The sequence below is a fragment of the Oryzias latipes genome, chromosome 4 (genome assembly GCF_053564925.1).
Source record: "Oryzias latipes strain Hd-rR chromosome 4, Olatipes_Hd-rR_3.1".
NCBI lineage: Eukaryota > Metazoa > Chordata > Actinopteri > Beloniformes > Adrianichthyidae > Oryzias > Oryzias latipes.
In genome coordinates, this window is record NC_136240.1 from 9202984 (window position 1) to 9223868 (window position 20885).

The 20885-nt window shown below is 47.4% G+C and overlaps 1 protein-coding gene across 2 annotated transcripts; it reads right to left on the reverse strand.

Annotated features, from left to right (window-relative positions):
• Positions 1-2298: 2298 nt before the first annotated feature.
• Positions 2299-20732, reverse strand: zgc:92140 (uncharacterized protein C1orf21 homolog). 2 transcript variants are annotated; one of them, XM_004067680.5, is made up of 6 exons: positions 20018-20732; positions 10898-11027; positions 5918-6003; positions 5217-5284; positions 4494-4554; positions 2299-3448 (listed from the first exon to the last, which is right to left on the reverse strand). In XM_004067680.5, exons 2-6 carry the CDS (start codon positions 10986-10988, stop codon positions 3407-3409), a joined length of 348 nt encoding a protein of 115 aa, XP_004067728.1. In that variant the 5' UTR covers positions 10989-11027; positions 20018-20732; the 3' UTR covers positions 2299-3406. The 2 variants fall into 2 exon arrangements, with proteins under 2 accessions (XP_004067728.1, XP_078801861.1); XM_078945735.1 differs by lacking the exon at positions 20018-20732 and adding an exon at positions 13982-14100.
• Positions 20733-20885: the final 153 nt, after the last annotated feature.

Below are 20885 nucleotides of genomic sequence, written 5' to 3' on the forward strand. Positions count from 1 at the left end.
ATTGTACCATTTGAAACTGTGATAGACACCAGCTTACATGTTGACTAAATGAAAACAAGTCTTCACCTTTAGGCCGCTTTTATTTTGAAAAGACGAGGCCTAATCTCCAAAACATTTTACCTTTGAAACATGGCGGTGGAAGCATTAAGGTATGGGTTTTTTGAGCTGTTTCACAAACAGATGATACCATTTAATCTGAGGGGTGGGAGTGGGGGATGCTTAAATTGGATAACAGATTCGTGTCATGCCTAACCACATAATGTCTCAGTCAGCAGACTTACTGTGTGGGGTTCCTCAGGGCTCTGTTCTGGGCACTGTTCTGTTTCTCCTATACATGATTCCCCTTGGAAAGATCATTCAGGATTTCAGTGATGTTTCCTATCATTTCTTTCCTGATGATATCCTGCTATATTTTTCTTTCAAGCCCTCCGAGACACACACGCTGGATTCTCTGATGAACTGCTCAAGTCAGATAAATCAATGGCTGCGTAAAAACTCTCTGCAGCTAAACTCAGAGAAAACAGAAACCTTAGTTGTTGCCCCTGATGATGCTATACCAGGATTAAGCAGCACTTGGGTTCTCTTGGCCAGGCTGTCAAACCCAACCTTAGAAATTTGGGTGTCATTTTTGACAAAGATATGTCGCTGGAGCAGCACTCCAAACAGCTGATCAGGAACTGTTTCCTCCAGTTGAGGAATATTTCTAAACTACAGAAAATGGTGTCATATGAAGATCTAGAACTTCTTATTCATGCCTTTGTGTCTACACGGCTAGACTACTGTAACAGTCCTGTCTGAATAAGAAGGAGCTGTTTCGCCTGCAGCTGATCCAGACCACCGCTGCGAGGATCTTGAACGGCACCAAGAGAAGAGATCACATCTCCCCGATCCTCAAAGCTCTTCATTGGCTCCCGGTTGCTTACCGTTATCAGTACAAAATCTTAGTTTTGACTTTTAGGGCCCTTCATTCTCAAGCTCCTCCATATGTGTCTGAATTGATCGCCCCCTACAGACCATCTAGCGCACTGATGTCTGCGGATCAGAACCTGTTGATGGTCCCTCGCACGCGGTTCCAAACTAGAGGAGACAGATCCTTCCAGGCTGTCGCTCCCAAACTCTGGAATGAGCTCCCGTTGTCCCTACATTCCCTGGATACTGCAAATTCTTTTAAAAGTCAACTGAAAACTTTTTATTTTTGCAAAACATTTTAACTGAAACTGCTTTTTTTGGGCTTGAGATGATTGTTTTACGTGGTTTATGCTTTTTATCTTTTGAGTTTTTATATGTATATACATATTTTAACCTGTGAAGCACCTTGTGACTCCTGTCTTTGAAAGGTGCTATACAAATAAAAAGTACTTACTTACTTAGAACAGTAGAAGTATCTCACCGTCTCTGGTATTGTCATCATTGGGTCTTCCAAAGCGGAAAAGATAACTTTAGATCGTTTAAAGCTGGTGATTTCCTGTGGAGATTTTCAGTTTTTTTAAAATGGGACAAACTGATCCAATCCGATTCACTGATCTAAAATGGATCCAGGACATCTTTAGTCAAAACTTCAACCAGTGTGACTCAGAAAGAAATATCTGTATACTGAACAGTGAAGTTTTCCAGATTCCTTGGATTTCTTCAAGATAATCAAGTGTAAATGAAAGATGTCCAAACAAACAAGAAAACGGTGCTCCTCTCTTGGAGGAGCAAGGATCTCACCTTTTAGTAATTTTAGTTTAGTTCTTGTTTTTAATCACATTTGCATTGCATTTATTAGTTTTAACCCTTGTGCTATCCTATGGGGTCAAGATGACCATTAACGTGTTCCCCCAACCATGACAAAGGTGGATAAAGGCGGAAAGATTTCATGTAATCCATGGACACCAGTGAAGATCACAAATCATTGAAGAAAAAAGGTTCAGAGCACTGTCTAGTGGGTCTAGATGACCCCACTCCCAATGTTAAAGTGCCTAGGATAGCACAAGGGTTAAATTACTTTTTGAATTCAAATTAAACTTTATATAGCACTTTTCCTGCTAAAAATCTTCTCAACGTGCTTTACATAATAAAATAAATAATGAGGTAAAATAGTTAAGACTCAAGAATCCACTACAATATAAATGGTGGTCAATTATTTTTTATTATGACCCGGTGTGTGGATGTCATTTTTGAAGTGTGGCGCTCCTGATTTGCCAGCAGAGGGCTGCATGGCTTCAGGCAGTCATGATGGATGAGCAGACTCCTCCCACTCTGGCGCTTTTGCCTGGAAGCTCAGCGTTTACAAAAGGCGTTACACATCTCCAGAGGTCTTGTAGTTTCTTTTTAATAGAAAAAAAGGATTTAAAATAATACAACAGGATGTAAAGACGACAAAAAAAAGTGACCAACTGTGTCTCCACGGCAACCGTGCATCCCCCCCCAAACCCTGAGCTCAGCCCAGTTCCTTCACAATGAGAGCAAAAGCCCAAAAACCTGTGGAGCTCTTCAGGTGCAGCCAAAGACGTTCTGCGGGCGACACGCGTGTGCATGTCCCCCCTACAACACGCAGAGAGCGATGGAATTGGGGGGGGTCAAAGACCATGAATGTGTGTGTGGGGGTGGAGGTAATGTAGGAGGAAGCACAGACACACAAACTGACAGGTGAGTTATGAAGTTCCAGCTCGCTGTTAAAGACGACGACGATGATGATGTACGACATCAGAAAAAAAACAGAAAAAGAAGAAAACGTAACAAACGAGTGACTTTGTGCAGATAAAAAATAAACTTTCTTAAATTCAAAGGCAGGAGAAGTTTAGAGTTTTTATATCATCCACGCTCTTCCTACTTTCTCTTTAAAATATCCCAGATATTCGTCTTCCTCGTCCATGTCGTCCTCTCAGCCCGCCGTGGCGAACGTTAGCATGACTGCAGGCGGCCGACACAAAGGTCCGTGTGGATCTTCGCAGAAGTGCATGATTTGTCTGCCTTGAGCATCACTTTCTGGTATGGCTTTCCGTCTTCTTCTCTCCGCTCAGGTAACATTCGTGAGTTCATCAGTCCAGCTGCAGGAGTTTTTTAAGGAAGCTCAGGCCACAGAGGATGGACCACCGCTGAAGAGGAACAGATGAAGGACCACAGAGAAGTTCGCATCATTCTCTCCTCCATCTCTTCCTCCTTCTGGTTGTCTCTCCATCATTTCAGCCCCTGTTTGGGGGGCTGGGGGGGCCTCAGTGAGAGGACCCCCCTTAGAATGTGAAGAAGTTCATCCCACTATCACACAAGCAATCTTTCATGCACACTTAAAATACCATCTTTGCCGTATGTACAAAAAGGTGAAGACGCCCGGCACACATGGCCCCGCCCCTACAGCCCTGCGTCTCTCCTGCTGACACTCACTCATCACTCAATCACACTTGGACTTTTGCGGGCGTCTGTGCTATGTCTCCTCCTCCTCTTCCTCGGAGCAGTAGTCCCGGCCCTGCAGAGACAGGAGACCAGGTTTCTGTCAGGACCTTCAAACTGCATTCCTGTCTGTCACCTGAGCTCCTTCACATCTACACACGATGTTTTTACTTTGTTTGGTTTATCAAGATGAAAAAATAAAGAACACAAACAAAAGAAAGACGTTTTGTTTTTACCATGACTGTGTTTGAGAACTGCACTGAGCGACGTCATCAGTAGAAAATGGTTTATTCCCGCTCCAAACAAATGAAGTCAATGCAGTCGCTGTTTTTGTAAAACAGATGCCGCCAAGTCAGTAAGTAGTGATGGGTCGGAGTCGGTCTAAGTCAATGTTTCTATGGCAACCACCTTTACCAATCAGGAGTGAGCTTGCTGGAAGGCCACGCCCCTGCCACTTGAAAGCCAGCTACACCAAATCTGTCAAAGATTTTGATTGCTGGACGTGGGGCCATGAGGCTCCGCCTACATTAATTGAGACATCTGATTGATCAGTTTTAAGTTATAAACTACAGAAAAATCCTGAAGAAAATGAGGATTATTAAGAAAATGTTTTTGTTTTTTTTAAAAAGGTATCAGATCCAGAATGGTTCTTCTCTTTGTTTCGGTTTCAGTGTTTCTGGTTGTTTCTCTGTAGAAGTCTATGGGATTCTGCAGGTACTTCCTGTTTGGAATGACAGGTGGGAGGGGCCACGCAGTCCAGTTCTCAGTTAGATATATCAAACTTAGAATAAGATGACAAAAGATGGGGGAAAAGCTAATAACAGAATGATAAAAACATTTTATGCTTCTTTTTTTGCTCCACAACATTTGCAAGAAATGGACTCATGATGAAAATTAAAGAAAGAACTTCCTAAAATTCAAACTCAAAGGACTTCCTGAGTAAAGATAATGATAAAGCTGCAGAGAAGAAAAAGTTGGATCTTCAGAGCGGCGGCTGCAGCTAACAGATAACCTTGATGTTGTTGATCGATGCTTTTAGCTTCTTGTCTCTTTAAATTTCAAGACTCGGCTATTTCTAGAGATGGCCAGCCCCCCTCCCCCCTCCTCCTCCTCCTCCTCACCTTCTCAATCTTCTCGTCCAACATCCTGAAAAACTCCTGCTGGCTCTCCGACGTGTGAATGCTGAGGAGGACAAGAGGGGAGAGGAAGTGGGAGGTTGGAGATGAGGAGGAGAAAGGGAGGCAAGAATACACCATAAGAATTTTCCATTGCATCCCCCCCCCCTTGTTCACAGGAGAGGGGGGGGTGTTCAGGAGGCTGCACAACGTTTCAGGGCTCACATTCAGAGGCAGATCATCTTCAGGCAGCTTGGAGCCCACGGAGCCAACAGAAGGCAGCGTTACAAAAACCAGACACTCAGCAGCTCCTGCTTCTCACATCCTAATATTTACTTACAGGCGTAGATCCTAACGGGATGTGAGGGTGTCTGAGAGCGCCGACTTCGTGCGATTACAAAGAACTTTGCTTGGTTTGAGTCTGGAGGTTTTCCAGCATCTTTGTGAAATGTCATCCAGGTGGGACGAGCAGACGCCGGTCTTTGATCGCGCCCGCTGACCTTCCTCCGTTTATGAGCTCTGACACGCTGTCATAAATGATCATGAAGGATTTCCAGAGTTCAGGACGGCTGTGTCCGGCTGCAGTCACTCCTCACAACAAAGCCTTCTAGTGAAGCAGCAGGTGACCGAGCAGCTCTCTGACAAACGTCACACGATTACGCGTTTCAATCATACCAGCAACACAAATGCAGTCTGAGCAGGAAGCGCGTTTCTCTGGTGGACACTTACTTAGACTTGATGTTTGATGCGGCCGCCTCTTTCTGCGGCTTCCCTTTAGGCTGAGCATTACTCTTCTCCTGCAAACAGATGCAAACACCTCGTTAGTTTTCAGAACTGGACCGTTAAGCAGCTGATCCATCAGATTACGCCGTCACCCGCCCGGCGGCGCCGGACGTGGCTCTCAGGTGTTACATGGGTTAAATAAAAGGCTTTATCTGCTCTAACGAGGGTGGGGGCTCAGTGGAAAGTTTCCCGCAGAGTTGAGAGAGGAGCTGCGCTTCCATCCGTCATCTTTAGCATTTTGAGTAGCCGGAACGTGCGCAGAGGAAAAACACCAGCTGGTCACGTGCTGAAGCCGCAGACCGACACCAACAGCAAACGGCAAACTCTGCAGCAACTTCATGTGTTTGTTGGATCCACAACAAAGCAGGAAAACAGAAAAAATTCACCCACGGGTCCTGAACAACAGGCAGCAGACATGTCTCACCAACAATAACTTCTATAACGGGAACTGAGTGTGAGCCTGAATGTGTCAATGTTGGGAAGGTTCTGGGAGCTTCTACGCTGATCCATCAGAACCACAACAAGGGAACAGCCTGCATCTCCACCCAGACGACCGCCGTCTCCACCTGAACATCAGCCACCGTGCTGCAGGCTTCAACACGTGTGTGTGTGTGTGCTCTGTGCATGAAGGAACGTGTGTGTCTCACCAGGTTCTCCTGGTTCCGTGCATTCACTCGGTTCTCCTCTCCTTTCATGTACTTCACCTCCTCCACTCCCTTCATCTTGTATTCATCTGAGGAGACACGTTTGCAGAACGTCATGGTTAGAGACAAACAGAGAGCAATCCTAACCTGAGGACGTCTGCTCCTCCTGGTTCTGAAGGGGTCGGCTCTGAGGTTCCGTCTCTGCATCGGCCCGACCCGTGTTAACTAATCCAAGGCAGCGCAAGAACCAGGATCTGATGCAGAACCTCAGGGAACATGACGGCTTTACGGTGGTCACATACCAAAGAGCAGCGATCAAAAGACGACCAAGATAAGGAGGACATGAACACAGGAGATCAGCCGGAGGGAGTCTGGGGGGGGAGGGTATGGGTCAGTAGCGTCATGGATAGGTTCTGGTGGGGAGACAGATAACACCACAGCCAGTGCCGTCAGAACCCCCTCCTGCTAGAAATGAGGACTATAAAGGGAGGAAAGCGTCTGAGTCAGAACGTATCAGTTAAACCAAAGGTTCTGATCAACCCAAAGTTCAGAACAGTAACCGGCGTGGGAACCTTAACACACGGAAGTGCTGAGAAAGAAGGTGTTACAGGTTAGAGAGGTCACATGACCAGTCAGCCTTAAAATGGAACCAAACTAACAGAAGTTTGAAAAAAGGTAAAGTTCTCTGAAACGCCGTTTATTTCAGAGTTCTACCGAAAGGACCCGAAAATCAAACAGGAAGTGGTTGAATAATTTAAAGCTGCTTCTGTACACTAAAGGTCAAACCTTAAAGGTCGTTCCTGCAGGTAGTCTGGGTGCAAAATGTCGTAGCGGTACAAATCTGGCTCCAGGCTTTGCTTTTCACAGCTCTATTCTGATGTGAAAGACTTTGTCAGAGAATTCTGCCCGGCCAAAACTGCTATCTTTATTTCTCCTTCATGATCAATTTCCAAACTGTTGTCACTTCTGTGAATTAAAAAGGAGCCATCCATACATCACTAACCAATCAGAGTCCCGGATTGATCAAAGTTCAACTGGTTTAACTTTCAACGCACATTTAATGGCCGTGTTTCATACGCAGAACCCGAAAACTGTCTTAAAAATGTTCGCAGCGATGAATAAAGGCCAGTTTTGGATGTGTGTTCACAGACTTTTCATTGGAAGGTGTTGCGTTTCTGAGCCCGGCGTGAACTTCAGGCTCTTCTTGACTTTCAACTTTCTTCCCCTGAATGAAGCAGAGCTGGAACACATTGAGGTTCAAACCCTCATGAGCTTTAGAACATCGTTAACCAGCTACCAGAAAAGAGCAACCACCCATGGAAGACAGGCAGATCATCACAGGTCAGAAGAATGAATATCTGTCTACAGAGAAAGTCTGTAGATGAAAACGTTGTTTTTCAAATTTATTCTTGTTGTATTTTTCTCATGTAGTTTAAATCATGTATTTTTCTCATGAAGTTTAAATCTGTGTGAGGGGGTGTGAGGGGCTGTAAGCTAGCTAGAGAGAGTGTAAACAAATAGATCATGGGAAATCAACTGAGGCTTACTTCCACATCAACAGTCCCGCACACAACCCAGTGGTGAATTTCTAATGAACTCCTGCCACTCTGCAGGAACTATGTCCCAGAAAACGACACAGGTTTTTAGATTTTGCCTAAAAAACAACATCATCATTAAAAGATCACTGGGAACATTTATAAATTGATCAGAAGATGGTCGGAGTGGGACTTTAAAAGCAGCTGGAACTCCTCAGTGCAGCTTCCATTTGTGACAGGAGCAGAAAAGCCCAGCCCCTCCAGCAGACCGGGCTTCTCCCAAAGACAAACATCGGGAACTGAAACTGTTGTTGAAAACCTCAAATGATCTGAGAAATCCAGCTGAGCTGTTCACTTCCTCTTCATGGATTCTAGTTTCTTCCTCGTACACGTCAGACCTGCGCTGCACTGTGGCGCATTCGGAGCTGCAGAACCAGACAAACGGAAAACGACACGACTGGTCTGTGAAGTTGGAGCAAAAATTTTCCACAAACATTTTCCCTTTAATGGTTTTTTCCAAACATCCATCAAACCACACGTGTAGACGGATCAGAAATCGGCAGCTTGGTTGTCCGTTCGACTGCTGGACCGAACCTGACAGAAACGTTCTGACAGAAGACAAAGGTTGTAAATAGAAAGAAAGAAAGATCTCCAGCTGTACACTGAGGCCAGAAGGTGAACGGACTACAGAAATCGTTTTTCTGTAGCGCACTTTGACCTCGTTTGATCCGACTCTGATCTGTCTGCATGAGGGCTCGGGCCGCCACCTGGCCTCACCTGGACCTCCGTGACTGCACACGTGTGCGAGTGTGGAGCGTCATCCTACCGGGAAAACGCCTCCTGTCACTTGTGGAAGACTTGTGGACGACACAGACAGAGAAGTTGCCTGGGATCCAGAAGAAAGAGACAAAACAAACGCAGACGACTTCTGCTGTTTATTCTGGGAATGTAAACGAGTCGCAGCTACGCCACGCAAAGCAGTGCCGTGGCAACACAGAACACACAAACACGCCGAGCCGCAGCAGGAGGAACGGCGGCTCTCGCTGACATGTGCAGCTGAGGGCGGCTCAGGAAGCAGCAGGTGAAACATCCAGAGGCCTCATCACTGCAGAGTCACTGAGCTTCAGCAGAGACCAGACCCCAGAGGGGAGTCACTCAAACAGCCTTTTATGGCTGTGTGTGTGTTTGCATGCATGTGCACGCTCCCACAGCATAGCCTGTGCTCTTGTCGCTGCGGTTCTTCAGCCTGCAGGATTAAGGCCGGCTCCGTTCCACCTGAACTCTAACACGTTCAAAGAGAACCTCAGCATCTTCAGCCCTGTCTCCTGTCCCTGAACATCTGGAGTTCAGATGCTCTGTCTCTCATTCGTCTCCTTTCCAAAGCAAACCTCCACCCAGCTAGATGTCCCTCCACCTGCTCTCTACAGATCACAGTGTCATCTGCAAACATCACGGTCCACATAGATTCCTGTCTGACCTCAGCTGTCCATCACCCCCTCCACCATGACCTCCTCTGTCACACCTACAGAACATCTCAGTGCCGTCTTCCAGCTCGCATACATGTCCTGAACAACTCCAGACTTCCTCCTCCAAACCACAGCTCCTCTCTCTGGATCTAGAGAGACACAGTCTGATATCTGCTTATTTCCTGGTTTGATGAACCTCCCTCCACAGGGTCTTCAGTCCCTCAGCAGCTGAATTCACCTGATCCAGGTGGTTAACCGGGTTAGGCTGCTTGCTCTGCAGCCCTGGTGAGTGTTTGGTAAACATGTCATGGTGGGTCGCAGTAAATAATCCTGAAACGGACACTGTGACAGAGCATTTGGACAGTTTGAGAAGTGAACAAACAAATGTTTTCAGTTCCTTTTTTGTCCGTTATAAATAGCAAAGGAGATGTTTGCTTTTCCTGTATGTTCACCTGAGGTCTGCAGTCGCTCCGAAAACTGGATTCAGACGAGTACATCCTGAGAATTTTTACGCTTTTTTCTCAGTCCAGAACTCAGGAGGGTTCTGTAAACAGCATCAGGTTTCTTACTCTGCTCTACGCTCAGACAGCAACCCACTGAAGAGACAGGGCCCTACCCTGCCAAAGAGCACTCCAGCAGCAATAATTAGGGATATGTGAGTGCTGAGCTCAGCCCCGGCGCCGTATTTATCCCGCCAAAGGAAACGCCCACCTTATCGGGTCACTGGCATCGCTATTTTTGTGTCCTGCTCAGAGGAGAGTCTTCAGAAGTGACACCCGCCAAGGGCTCACAGGATTCAGAAGACTGACAAGGCTCTAAGGACCCAACGGGGTTCTGAAGGTTCTAAGCATGTTCTCAGGATCTAAAGCAGGACCAAGTCCTCCTGCCACCTCCTACACCAACAGACCGACTCCACAGGTGGTCGAGTGTTTCAGCTGAAGTTCCAGCTGTTCTCTGAAGAACCTTTGGAACCGTTCTTTGCTGAGCTCCATCATTTCTGTCCCTTTTCTGCCTAAAACACCAGAAACTCATCCATGGATGCAGATCAAACTCAGAACCTCTGGACCATCTCTGATCCCTGCTGACACCAACAGCATGATGAGCCCCCCCCCCCAGCATTTGGGTAATTGGGTTCCGGTTATTGTGTGAGATCTACTGGGGGGGGGTGTCAGGGTCTGGAGTATATATGTGAAGGTTTGGGTTGGAAAGGAACCTTTTATGGGTTTATAAGAACTGATCCTCAAAGCCCCCCCCCCCCCCCCCCCCCCCATGCAAACACAACAAACAGCATGTTCCTTTCACAGAATGTGAAAGTCTGCCCCCCCATTCTGATCTGATCAACAACAAGTACACAGGCGGGGGAGTCAGCGGGCCCAAAGGATGTGAAAGGACAAGAGGTTCTGACCCGATGCTGCCACAGACGAGAGGAAAGAGAAGCCAGGAAGAGGGGGAGGAGGGGAGGAAAGGGGCGGGGCAAAAAAAAAAGGGCCAGACAAGAAGAAGAATGCGAGGATCGTGTGAAGACGCTCCCTACAGGGGGCTGACCACGACTTTGCTGCTGTCAAGGAAAATGGTCCTTGAACGCAGCGCGGGAAAATCTAGATGAAGGGTCAAATAAACAAGGTCAGACAGAAATTGTGTGTGTGTGTGCGTGGGGGGGGATCTGTGGATCATCATCTGATCTGTCCGCCTGTGTGCCGCTACACCAGCGTGTTGCTCCCAATTCCTAATCGGCGTTAATCCTCAGCCGCCCATCATCTCACAACAGCCGACTAAATGCAATTAAAAGGCAGAGCTGCAGCTGGGACGAGCAGAGGAAGCTGCCATCAGCCCCGACAGAGGCAGACGTTTCCCCTCAAAAGTCATCAACCATCAGAGCCGCACACAGAAGCCTCCCTTCCTCCTCCTGACCTGCCAGCATCAATCTGCAGCTGCTGATGACACCTGCATGGGGGCGGAGCTGTGGCGGCGTGTGAACTGACCGGAGAAGGCGTCTCCGTTGCTGTAGACCTTGCCGTGTCCCTCCTCATCGTTGGGCACGGCCGACACCTGCTTGGCGGAGGTGCAGCCCATGGCCTCACTCCCTGGAGCCGCTCCTCATCGCACTCACACCTGTAGGGACCAAGAACAGGAAGTTCATGTCAGCAGCAGAAGACGCATACGCCAGACTCCCCTCCAGGGGAGGAGCTTACATGCCGAGGGTGTCAGGTGACACGTGGAACCCGGAAGGTTCTATGAAATCTATTTCTTACTTAAAGATATTTTTCAATCTGGACCAAAGAGGACGCCCACACCTGCAGATAACCAGACATTAAGGATCGAAAGTATGATAGTATAGTAAATAAATTAACTTCTAGACATAAATAATTTTAACCCAGGAAAAGAAATGTAACTTCTCTGGTTCTTCAGTTACGCTTCTGTGACAACAGATTAAGTACTCGCATACTCCAGCGGTCAATATTTAACCAAAGCTCCTCGGTAAATCATCATCAGCGTGTGAAAACCCGAGTTCAGAAGCTCAGCAGCATCCAGCTGCTGCTGATCCACCTCACTGATCATCAGCACGGCCAGAAAAGCAGAAGCTCCCCACAGCTCAGCAGCGAGCCAACACGCCGCCGCACACAATCCACAAACACGCAACCATACCTCCTGAGAGTGCGGTTAGCAAAGAGGGACATCATGACGCACCTGTAAGCTTTGTGGAAACGCACCTGAGAGCTGAAGAGACTCGTGACGTGTTCGGCTGCAGCAAAGTCTGATGAAAGTGTCCGAGACTTTCCTGCAGCCATTTTCATCCATGATCTCACCCAAACTAACCTTTTAGCTTGAAAGAAAGGATTTTTGAAAAACATAAAAAACCCTGATTTTTGTCTAGTCTGGGATTCGAACCGCCAACCAGCAGACAGGCTGCTAAACTCTAGAATTCAGAACTGTTGTTCCGATCATCCACGGTCAGAACTTTCACCGTCTACTCAATGGAACTGATGCTTGGTGGAAAACCGACCAGCGCAGCAGACCAACCCCTCCTTTGAACAGTCAAACACGGGGGGGTGAGGGGCATGATCCGGGCTGCTTTTACACCCACAGGTCCTGGAGTTCATCTTCTCTGTAGGCAAAGAACTTTCAGTTCCTCAAAAGTTGGACAAACTTGTTGAAAAGTGAGCGCATGATGGGAATAAAAACAACAGCGTTGAATTATGGGAAACTACACTTCCTCATTTGGTCCTATTATCTATGAAGTGACGGAGAAATAATCAAACGCAGCTTTTGATTGATTTTCTTACAGATGTAAAGATTTTTATGATGATTAAAATACGACTTTTATCGATTTTTTTTAATTAAATGGTAAATTATGTTTACTTGACTATTTTACCTTTTGAGTTTTATGTATTTACTTTTAATTTAATTTTTTTATTTTCTATGTACACCATTTGCTTTTTTATGTAATGATAATGGACCAGGATTTTATAAACCTTTTTGCCGTCTAATTGATTTAAGTTTCAGATTAAAACTTTTCTTTTTCTGCTCCAAAAGCAGTCTATTTTGAAAAAAAAAATCTTTTTTTACATAAATACAGATTTGAATAAAAATTGGATCTTTAATGAATAAATATAAATGTGTTTTTCCACTGATGAAAATTATTGACTTGACAAAAAATTGATTATTTTTTCAAAACTTCATCTTATAGAAGAAAGGATTTGGATTTGTTTCATAGACAATCTCAGTCTTCTTCCTATGAAGGAACAAAAGTCTTTTCTTATCAGGACAGGAAGCCCCCCACCCCACCCCCCACCCCAGCAGATGGATAGAGATGCTGTGAACATCACTGTCTGTCAGTCACAGCCTCCCACACATTCACACTGCATGGATGCTTTCATTCACGCCATTCTGCTGTCTGCTGCCATCTTCACAGAAATGACGGGCTTCTGCACAGACAGAGTGGAAAAAGGGGAGTCACAGACCAGAGGAGGAGGAGGAGGAGGAAGAGGAGGAAGCTTGAACAGGCAACGGAACCAGGAGGACGAGGAGCAAAGAGGAAAATCGATGTGATTTGTAACGTTTCAGTTTGAGGCTGGTGATGGGACCCTCGCAAGAGAGACAACTTTTGAGTCGTGAGCTTCGATTTGGGGTCACGAGCACCTCCATGCATGGTCAGGAGCACGCCTTCGTGTCTCTGTAACAGATGAGGACGCTGCACCAAAGCAGAAACCGCAGGAGGCCGTGGTGTTTTTGGCCCGCAGCCTCATGATGCAAAACCTCCAAAAGTCAAGAAAGAGGTTAAAACCAAACACAGCAAAAGAGGAGCAGCGAGGAGAAGAGGAACTGAGGACAATGTTAACTTCTCCCTGTGTGCAAATAGAGGAGGAGGAGGAGGAGGAGGAGGAGGAGGAGGAGGAGGAGGAGGAGGAGGAGGAGAGCTGTCTGATGGATTTTAGGTTTCAAAGGGTCTCCAGCGTGTGGGCTGGATCTGCTCAAAAGGCTTTGATTTGCGGTATTGAAACTGTGAATAAAAGTGGGACAAAAATAGAAGCTCCTCAGAGAAACCCAGAGCACGAGCTCCTGGATGCGGCCCGGTCAGAGACCTCCAGTCGCAGCAGAACCCGTCCGTGTGACCCGGAGGTCAGAAGGTGTTTCTCAGTGGTCCTGTTATAAAACAAACACATCCGCTGCGTTTCCATCAACAACAACCAGAACCTGAAGAGCAAAGCATGAAACCCAGACTGCAGCTTCAGACCTTCCAGATCCAAAGGGTTCTTCACTAAAATGTCACATCACTTCACCTTTCAGGCGTCTTCAATCTGTACCCCCTGATATTTAAATGAACCCCAAAACACCTTTCAGCCTCAGACAGCGCTCCATGCAGGCGCTGCTCTGCGTTTTCCCTGCAGCCTAACGCCACACCGCTGCTCCCGTCACACAAACCCGCCAACGCTCATCTGGTAAACATGTGCACATCGGCGCTCCTGCCCCTCAGAACCTCACCAGCAGCACTGTGACTTACAGCCTCACAGCTGCAGCTAAATGCATCAAAGCCATGAACATGCGACGCGTGCGAGACCACATACCTGGAGGTCGGACCCGAGGTGCACTCGTCTGCTTCTACAAGTCAGTGTGTGGAAGGAAGACATGCAAAAAAGAGGAGAGTGAGGGAGCTGTGCATGTCGCTGCCTGCATGCGTGGTCCGGGGCGTGTGCGCATCAACGCAGTTGTGCCAGAGGCGACTGCAGAGCAGGAAAAACCGGCTGCAGAGCTTCGTAAAAGCCATGAACATCAAACATCCTCGTCTGAACCTCCACAGGGACCTCCTGTGGGTTTAGGACTTCATCCTGAGGCATCCGTCATCAACGTGTTGAAAGGCCGTTTGACAAAAACACATTTTCTCATTTCAGCATCCAATCAAACATGGATTTCTGCTGAAGGTCCTCGTCAATGTGAAAGAGAAACATTAAAACTTTAACTGTAATTAACTCAACGTACTAGGAAACGTTTCAGAAGTACAACAACCGTCTGAGTCAGTGGGGAGGGGCACAGAGGCATCACAGGGGGGTCGCTTGTCCCCCTGTGACTTGCGGGGGGGGGGGGGGGGGGGGGGGGGGGGGGATCTGATTTTTTTTTGGCAGCAGAACAAAAACAAACTGCGCTTCTTGACCGCGTTTCCTACGTCACTCACGTGACCCCAATCCTAACCGTGAGATTTGAAGACGTAATTATTGTTGTTAACGGCGATTTTAGCGTCTTAAAAGTACGGTAATGCTGCACGGACTCATTTCACACATGTGACGGGTACGGATTGATACCAACAACTGCCTTTCTCTGCAACTCTGATCAGATGTGTTGAAGAATGGAGAAATGCATGTATAATGGCTGTACCTGGAGGATCATTCACGTTGTACATGTCTTTCCTGCAGCACCTGTCTGGGTGTGGAGAGGGAGCATCCACTTATGGGGCAGACGACTGTGTGCATTCTGCTTCTTCATTCTTTCTAAGTCCTATCTTTGTGAGATTTTTCTGCTCGGCTGATGCGCACACACGGAGACGGCGTCACAAATCTTAACTTCCACGCATTCTGACCTCATCTGTTTACCTTGAGAAGGTCCAGACAGAGGAAAACAAGGAGTGGGGATGTTTAACGACCCCCCCACCTCCAGCACAGATGGGTTTAAAGCCATTCAGACCCCCCCCCACCAGACCCGTGGATCACCTGTAGTGACTGACGGGTCCCTCAAGGGGACGGAGGATCTGCATCAGGCCACAAGGAGCAAACGTTCGTCTGAAAAGTGACGGACCCAAAGCCGGTTCAGCACCAGCGCGATGATGTCAGAGCAGTTCACCTGGACATTAAAAAGCATCAAAGTCCACAAAAAGAGGAAACTAAGAAACGGATGAGGTGACAAAAATGACAAGTCAATCATGTTTCCACTCTGCGTAGAACCCCCACCTCACGCCAAGCACAGACAAACTGACGACAAGCCTCCAGTCTGAAGAGCACCCATGACCTCCAGATGTTTGTGCTTTCATTTATTGTTTTGGGGGGGTCTTCTCTCCTCACAGGTACATCACAGACAACCACATGTGAGCAGAAGCTGTTTATGCTCAGATGGAACCAACCCATCACCCCAAAAGAATCCTGGACCTAAGTAACTCATCGACTTCATCCAGAACCGCCACAGCACACATCCTGCAGACGATCAGTGAGGTTTCTGCTCTGCAGCGATGGAGATCAGAGCTGAGAGGGGAGTCCTGATGCTCCGTTTGAGGCCAGGAACCGGTCGGATCTGCGACCTCACAGCTGATGTTCAGAAGTGGCCTCAAGCAGATTCCCGCCTGAAGTTCTTCACAGGCTTCAAGGTTCACTCCAAGCTGCTGCTGTTTGGATTCTTCACTTCCTGCACTCCTCCTATTCCTGCATATTCTACTGCTGTTTATCTCAATGAAAACATGAATATTCTTAAAACATCGTCACTCAGGAGCATAGAACTTCTTAAAATGTGCAGAACATCTGTTAGCAACCTGAGGAACGTGTACAAGGACAAAGGAACAACACCAGAAAAACAAAAAAAATGGCAGTTTGTAGACAAAACAGCCGCTTATCCTTCGCATGACGCGCCGTTACGCTCCAGTGGGTCACGGGTCAGAGTAAAGTAACACAACAAACACGACACGGTGTCTGCGCTCAGACAGTCAGGAGAAAATGTCTGTGAATCCTTCATACTGCCAGAAGAACCGCTGCTCGGGATCTCCAACAACGAGCCGTCTGACTGGGAGCAAAGGGAGAAGCGATCCAGATTTATCCAGAATAAGAACCATTCCAGACTAAATATTAAAAAAAACCTGAAGGTTTAAGGCTGCAGAAGAGGAAGCTCCAGTGAAAAACAGTAAAGACAGATTCTGCCGTCCTCTGAAGTCCAGCTGCTCGGGTCTGCAGACGATGTGAACCTCAGGGTGGATGTTCAAACCTTTTCATCAAGTTTGAGTTACTTTCAAAGCAATAATTCCTCATTTTCTCAGGGACTTTTTGTCTTTAGTTTAAATCAATTAAACTCTGGATTTGGATGGAAACCAGATTATAAAAAGCTTCATCATAAACTTTTTTGTGTAGCTTTAAAATAAACTGAACTGAAACCCAAAGAGTTGATCCATAAACCGAGCTGTGAACCCTTCAGCTGACGCTCTCATGGTTTTCTGGCTGGATTACTCCCTTCCTTAATCCTGGATTAAACCCGAGTTTGCCATTTGCTATTCCGCGTGATGTCTTCATAAATGAAGCTGTGAGATACGGTCACTTTCTAGAAACTGCTTCTCACATCGAGTGTGCTTTGTGTCACGTTGGGTTTTAATGGGACGGTTTGATTCCCGAGGTCAGAGGCAGAACGTGACCAGCACATGATCCTCAAGAAATGACGGAAAAGCATCTCAGTGCAGCAAAGATTAAAGGAACCCCAGAGATAAACACGCAAAGTGTTTGGTATTTTCCCAGCAGTTTGAACCCAAGCAGCAGCGTGGCGGGACTGGAGGCGGGGCTTCCTGACCCCGCCTCCAGTCGCAGGACTGACGGACAGCAAAGTTGTTTTTGAAAGTTGAGCTTTCTGAAAGATAACGTTCTTCTTTGCGGGCCGCTTTCCTCACTGTTCAATGAAAATAATGAGCATTCCTGGGGGGGGGGGGGTACAGAGGCTGCTCTGTCCTGCAGAGAGAACTGCAACCCAACGTTGTGTCAAAGGAGCAGCACGTTTATTCAGGAGGGAAGTTCTAGACCGTTGGAGGAACCACGGCCGTTCCAGCTTATATACTCAAAGTCAGCGTTTTGGTTTTCACACGAGGACAGATGTGGACGCTTTTTTGCAACGCCGGCTGCAGATGAACTGAAACTGCTGGGGTTGAAATGCGGTCAAAGCTCCGGCTGCTCCGTCTGCTCCGGCTGCTCCGTCTGCTCCGTCTGCTCCGGCTGCTTCAGCTGCTCCGTCTGCTTCATGGTGAAGGACTCGATCAAACAGACATTGGAGATGCTGAAGCAGAGCCACCAAGGCTCAGGAGAGCAGCAGCAGCATGGATCACTGCGGGTTTCTTCCACTAATGTTCTTGATTTAAAATGGTGATTTAAGCTGCCAATGTCGCTGTAGTCGGACGGTTTACGACGTTCAGCTGCGGCTCCAACACTCTGAACCCGCTCATATGTTCCCAGATCATCTGAATTGCAAACAAACCAACCAACAAGCTGCAAACGGAGAGAATGGCTGCATTCATATTCATTAATAATTAGCACAACTGAAGAAAACAGCTTGAAGCGTGCGCTACAGGAGGATTGGCGGTTTCAGATGTGACGCCGTCTGTGAATAAAAAAGACTGTTTTTGTGCTTAGGCCCCCAGTCAGCAAACCAGAGCTCTACTCTGCACAGACGCATCCAACATGTGCGGATGCTTCTGTGCGTGTTGTTCGGTTCAACTGCAACAAACAGACAACATAATCTAAAGTCGCGATTTGTCGAAATGATCAGAAAAAAAGACAATCTGGGAGCAAAAATATAGTTTCCAAAAACCTCTGGTTTTACTACCACCTTCCTCCCGTTGATGGAACTGGTTGATTACGTCTTCAGACATTTACTTAATCTGCATCTTCATGTCCGTCTGCCCAGCCCTTAAAAACGGACCGGTTTCATTGTAATGAAGGCATCGGAAGTAGTTTTTATCTGTAAAAAAAAAGGGAGACAGCTGGAACGAGTCTACGCAGACTCTAAATTGGATGAGGGTGCATCAACGCAGGAATGAATCACACCTGTAATAAAAGGGTGTGAATAGTCAGAGCTGCTCTTGTCTCCATTCTGAGACCAATAAACTACCATAAACACTTCAAGAGACGCAGAAAAAAACGTTACATCATGAGACGCAGCCGCACAGGAAGCATGGCGCAGGCTGCAGTCAGTCCCTGTTTACTGCAGATAAAGATCCACCATAAAATAGTTCTAATACATAGAGCAGTGCAGACGGCAGCAACAATAAGATATAAAGACTTGAGTGGAGTATTATTCACAGATGGTAGTGTGTGCACAAGCACCTGCGCAGACAGTAGTGAGCGCCTATCTACACAGACAGCATGCCCACATGTGCAGACGGCAGTGCACAATCACCTGGGCAGGTGGTAGTGCCGGCCAACCTAAGCCGGCAGCAGCATACACACCGCAAATCAACACAGACTCAGTTTTAGGAAGCAACACTTGCTGTGCCAGCTCTGGGTCTATTCCCCGGGAGACACGCCGGTTCTCCGGCGACAGCAACCGTCAGTCTACCAAACAGAACCTGGACGGGTTCTGATGCTCCCAACACCTCACGCTTTGTCCAAAACACGGGGATCTGTTGCAACCTGGATCTGAGGGACATTCTTGGGAACTCCCTCCCAACCCCACAGATGGAGGAGACATCCTGGTAACCATGGAAATGCTCCACCTCTCCCCAGTGACATCACAGGTGTTGCATGATGACCCTGACAGGGACCAAATGCTCCTCTAAACTTTTCTTCATCAGCAAGGGGGAGGAGGTAACTGCAGGAAATGATGCCTTTGACTGATGGTATAAGGAAGGAGGCGGACTAAGAATAGATTTAATAGATGGACAAATAGACGGAGGAGGAGTGAGACTTGTATTTGAGTCTTTCTCAGCAAGATGTGGGATCAAGAAGCCATATGTGAGCTACAAGTGTGTAAATGTAAATGAGGTGGGGGCAGATAAACCAAGAATAAAGTAATCAGAGAGGCTTGCAGCATCCACTGGCAGGATTTCTGAGAACATAATTAAACTGGCCGTCAGCTGCTGGTGACAGGATGCTCAGTCCAGCCTCAGAGCAGACGGATGCTGCAGACACTCAATGATCTGCTGGATGATGCTGACCATATGGTGCGTTTAAAGACCGCTTCGGCAGATGGAAACCTCCCTTTGGTAATGAGAGGTTTAGAAGAGTGTGAGAGAAGAGAAAACAGACATTTAATCAGGAGCTATAGACGCGCCTGCGCATCAACATCCAACCCTGTCAGCTGAGATGCGGATCGCACGTGCAGCAACACCAACGAGGAATGAAGACGGATCGCAGACGCGTCTGTGCAGGCGGCAGAAGGAAGCCCCACGCACGGTCACGGAGCCCCCACCCCCCTACCCCCTACCCTAGGAGCACCACCGCCCAGCAGCGGCAGCCAGCGGCGCTCCAGCGAGACACTGAGGGCTTTGTTCCCCGAGGGGGGGGACACGGTCCCTCCACGGGGGGGGGGGACGGGGCGCGGACGTGCGTGATTTCCACAAACGTGACTCGCTCAGGTCCGCACAGGTCTTCCCTGTTTCCCGTCTCCTCAAAACGGACGGGGGGTGGGGAGGGGGTCAACCAGGATGTGTGGAAAATTTGGAGAGATAAAGCAGCGAGATCCAACCAATCGGCATCCAAAACGGGCTCTCCCGGCTCGGTTCTGGAGCAGCGAGCCTCCTCGACACATCGACCCGAAAACAGGAAGCAGGGCGCCGGGAGCGCAATAGGAAAGCGGGAAGGAGCCCGCAGCCGAAAAACGCGTGCAGAAATGGCTCCGTTGGTTTACGGAACCCATTCCGCGCTGGTACTTACTCTGAGGAACCGGTTCCGCTCGGTCCACTGAAGGGTACCCGGCCAGCCTTCCGGGCTCCAGCGGCGGGTGGGATCTACTGTGGAGACTGGAGAGCTCGGAGCCGAGAGGGCTGAACGTAAACTGAAGCTTGCGTCATCTCAGGGTTCCGCTGCCGCGCGCTGCACTGCGGCCATCTTGCTCCTGCGACCCTCCAATCACAGCTGGAGCTGGACTCAGGCTAGTGGGCGGGGCCTCGTCTGACGTTTTCCGATACCGAAAATTAAATATGCGAGGATTTGTACGCCACGTTTGTTTTGAAATTTCCAACGCACATTAAATAAATAGAATTCCCCCCAATACAAACTACATATAAGGCTATGACGTCACTGACCGTAACTAAGAAAATTTGATTTACAAAATCTCTGCAGCTGGTCTTGAAAATTCTTTTTCGTTAAACGACAAAGAATTTTAAAAATCAGATTAGGTCTAATGACTTAAAACATTTATGAAGATTCGGTATATTTCTCCGACCTAGATTCATTACTATGCTATACTTAATTACACGCAAAAAACACTGATATGTAAACGAGGAAACGCCCAAGAACTCTTTAAATTTCATAAATACACACTGAAAAACTTTATCAAGTACTTTCCAGTTTCTCTACATAGGGGAAAAAAGGCTTACAAGCTTCATCTTCAGGGAGTAAAAATGCTCCAGCTTCACAAAAATCTAAACAATATAAATATAGTCTGACTGATGCCGAGGTGCACTGTGGGACATTTCAACGTCGGATGATTTGTTGACTTGAGTCATCTGAGGTGTGAGTCCACCTCGTGTATAGAAAGAAATTAAAAAAAAAATCTATTTGAAAAACGTTACTTTCCTGT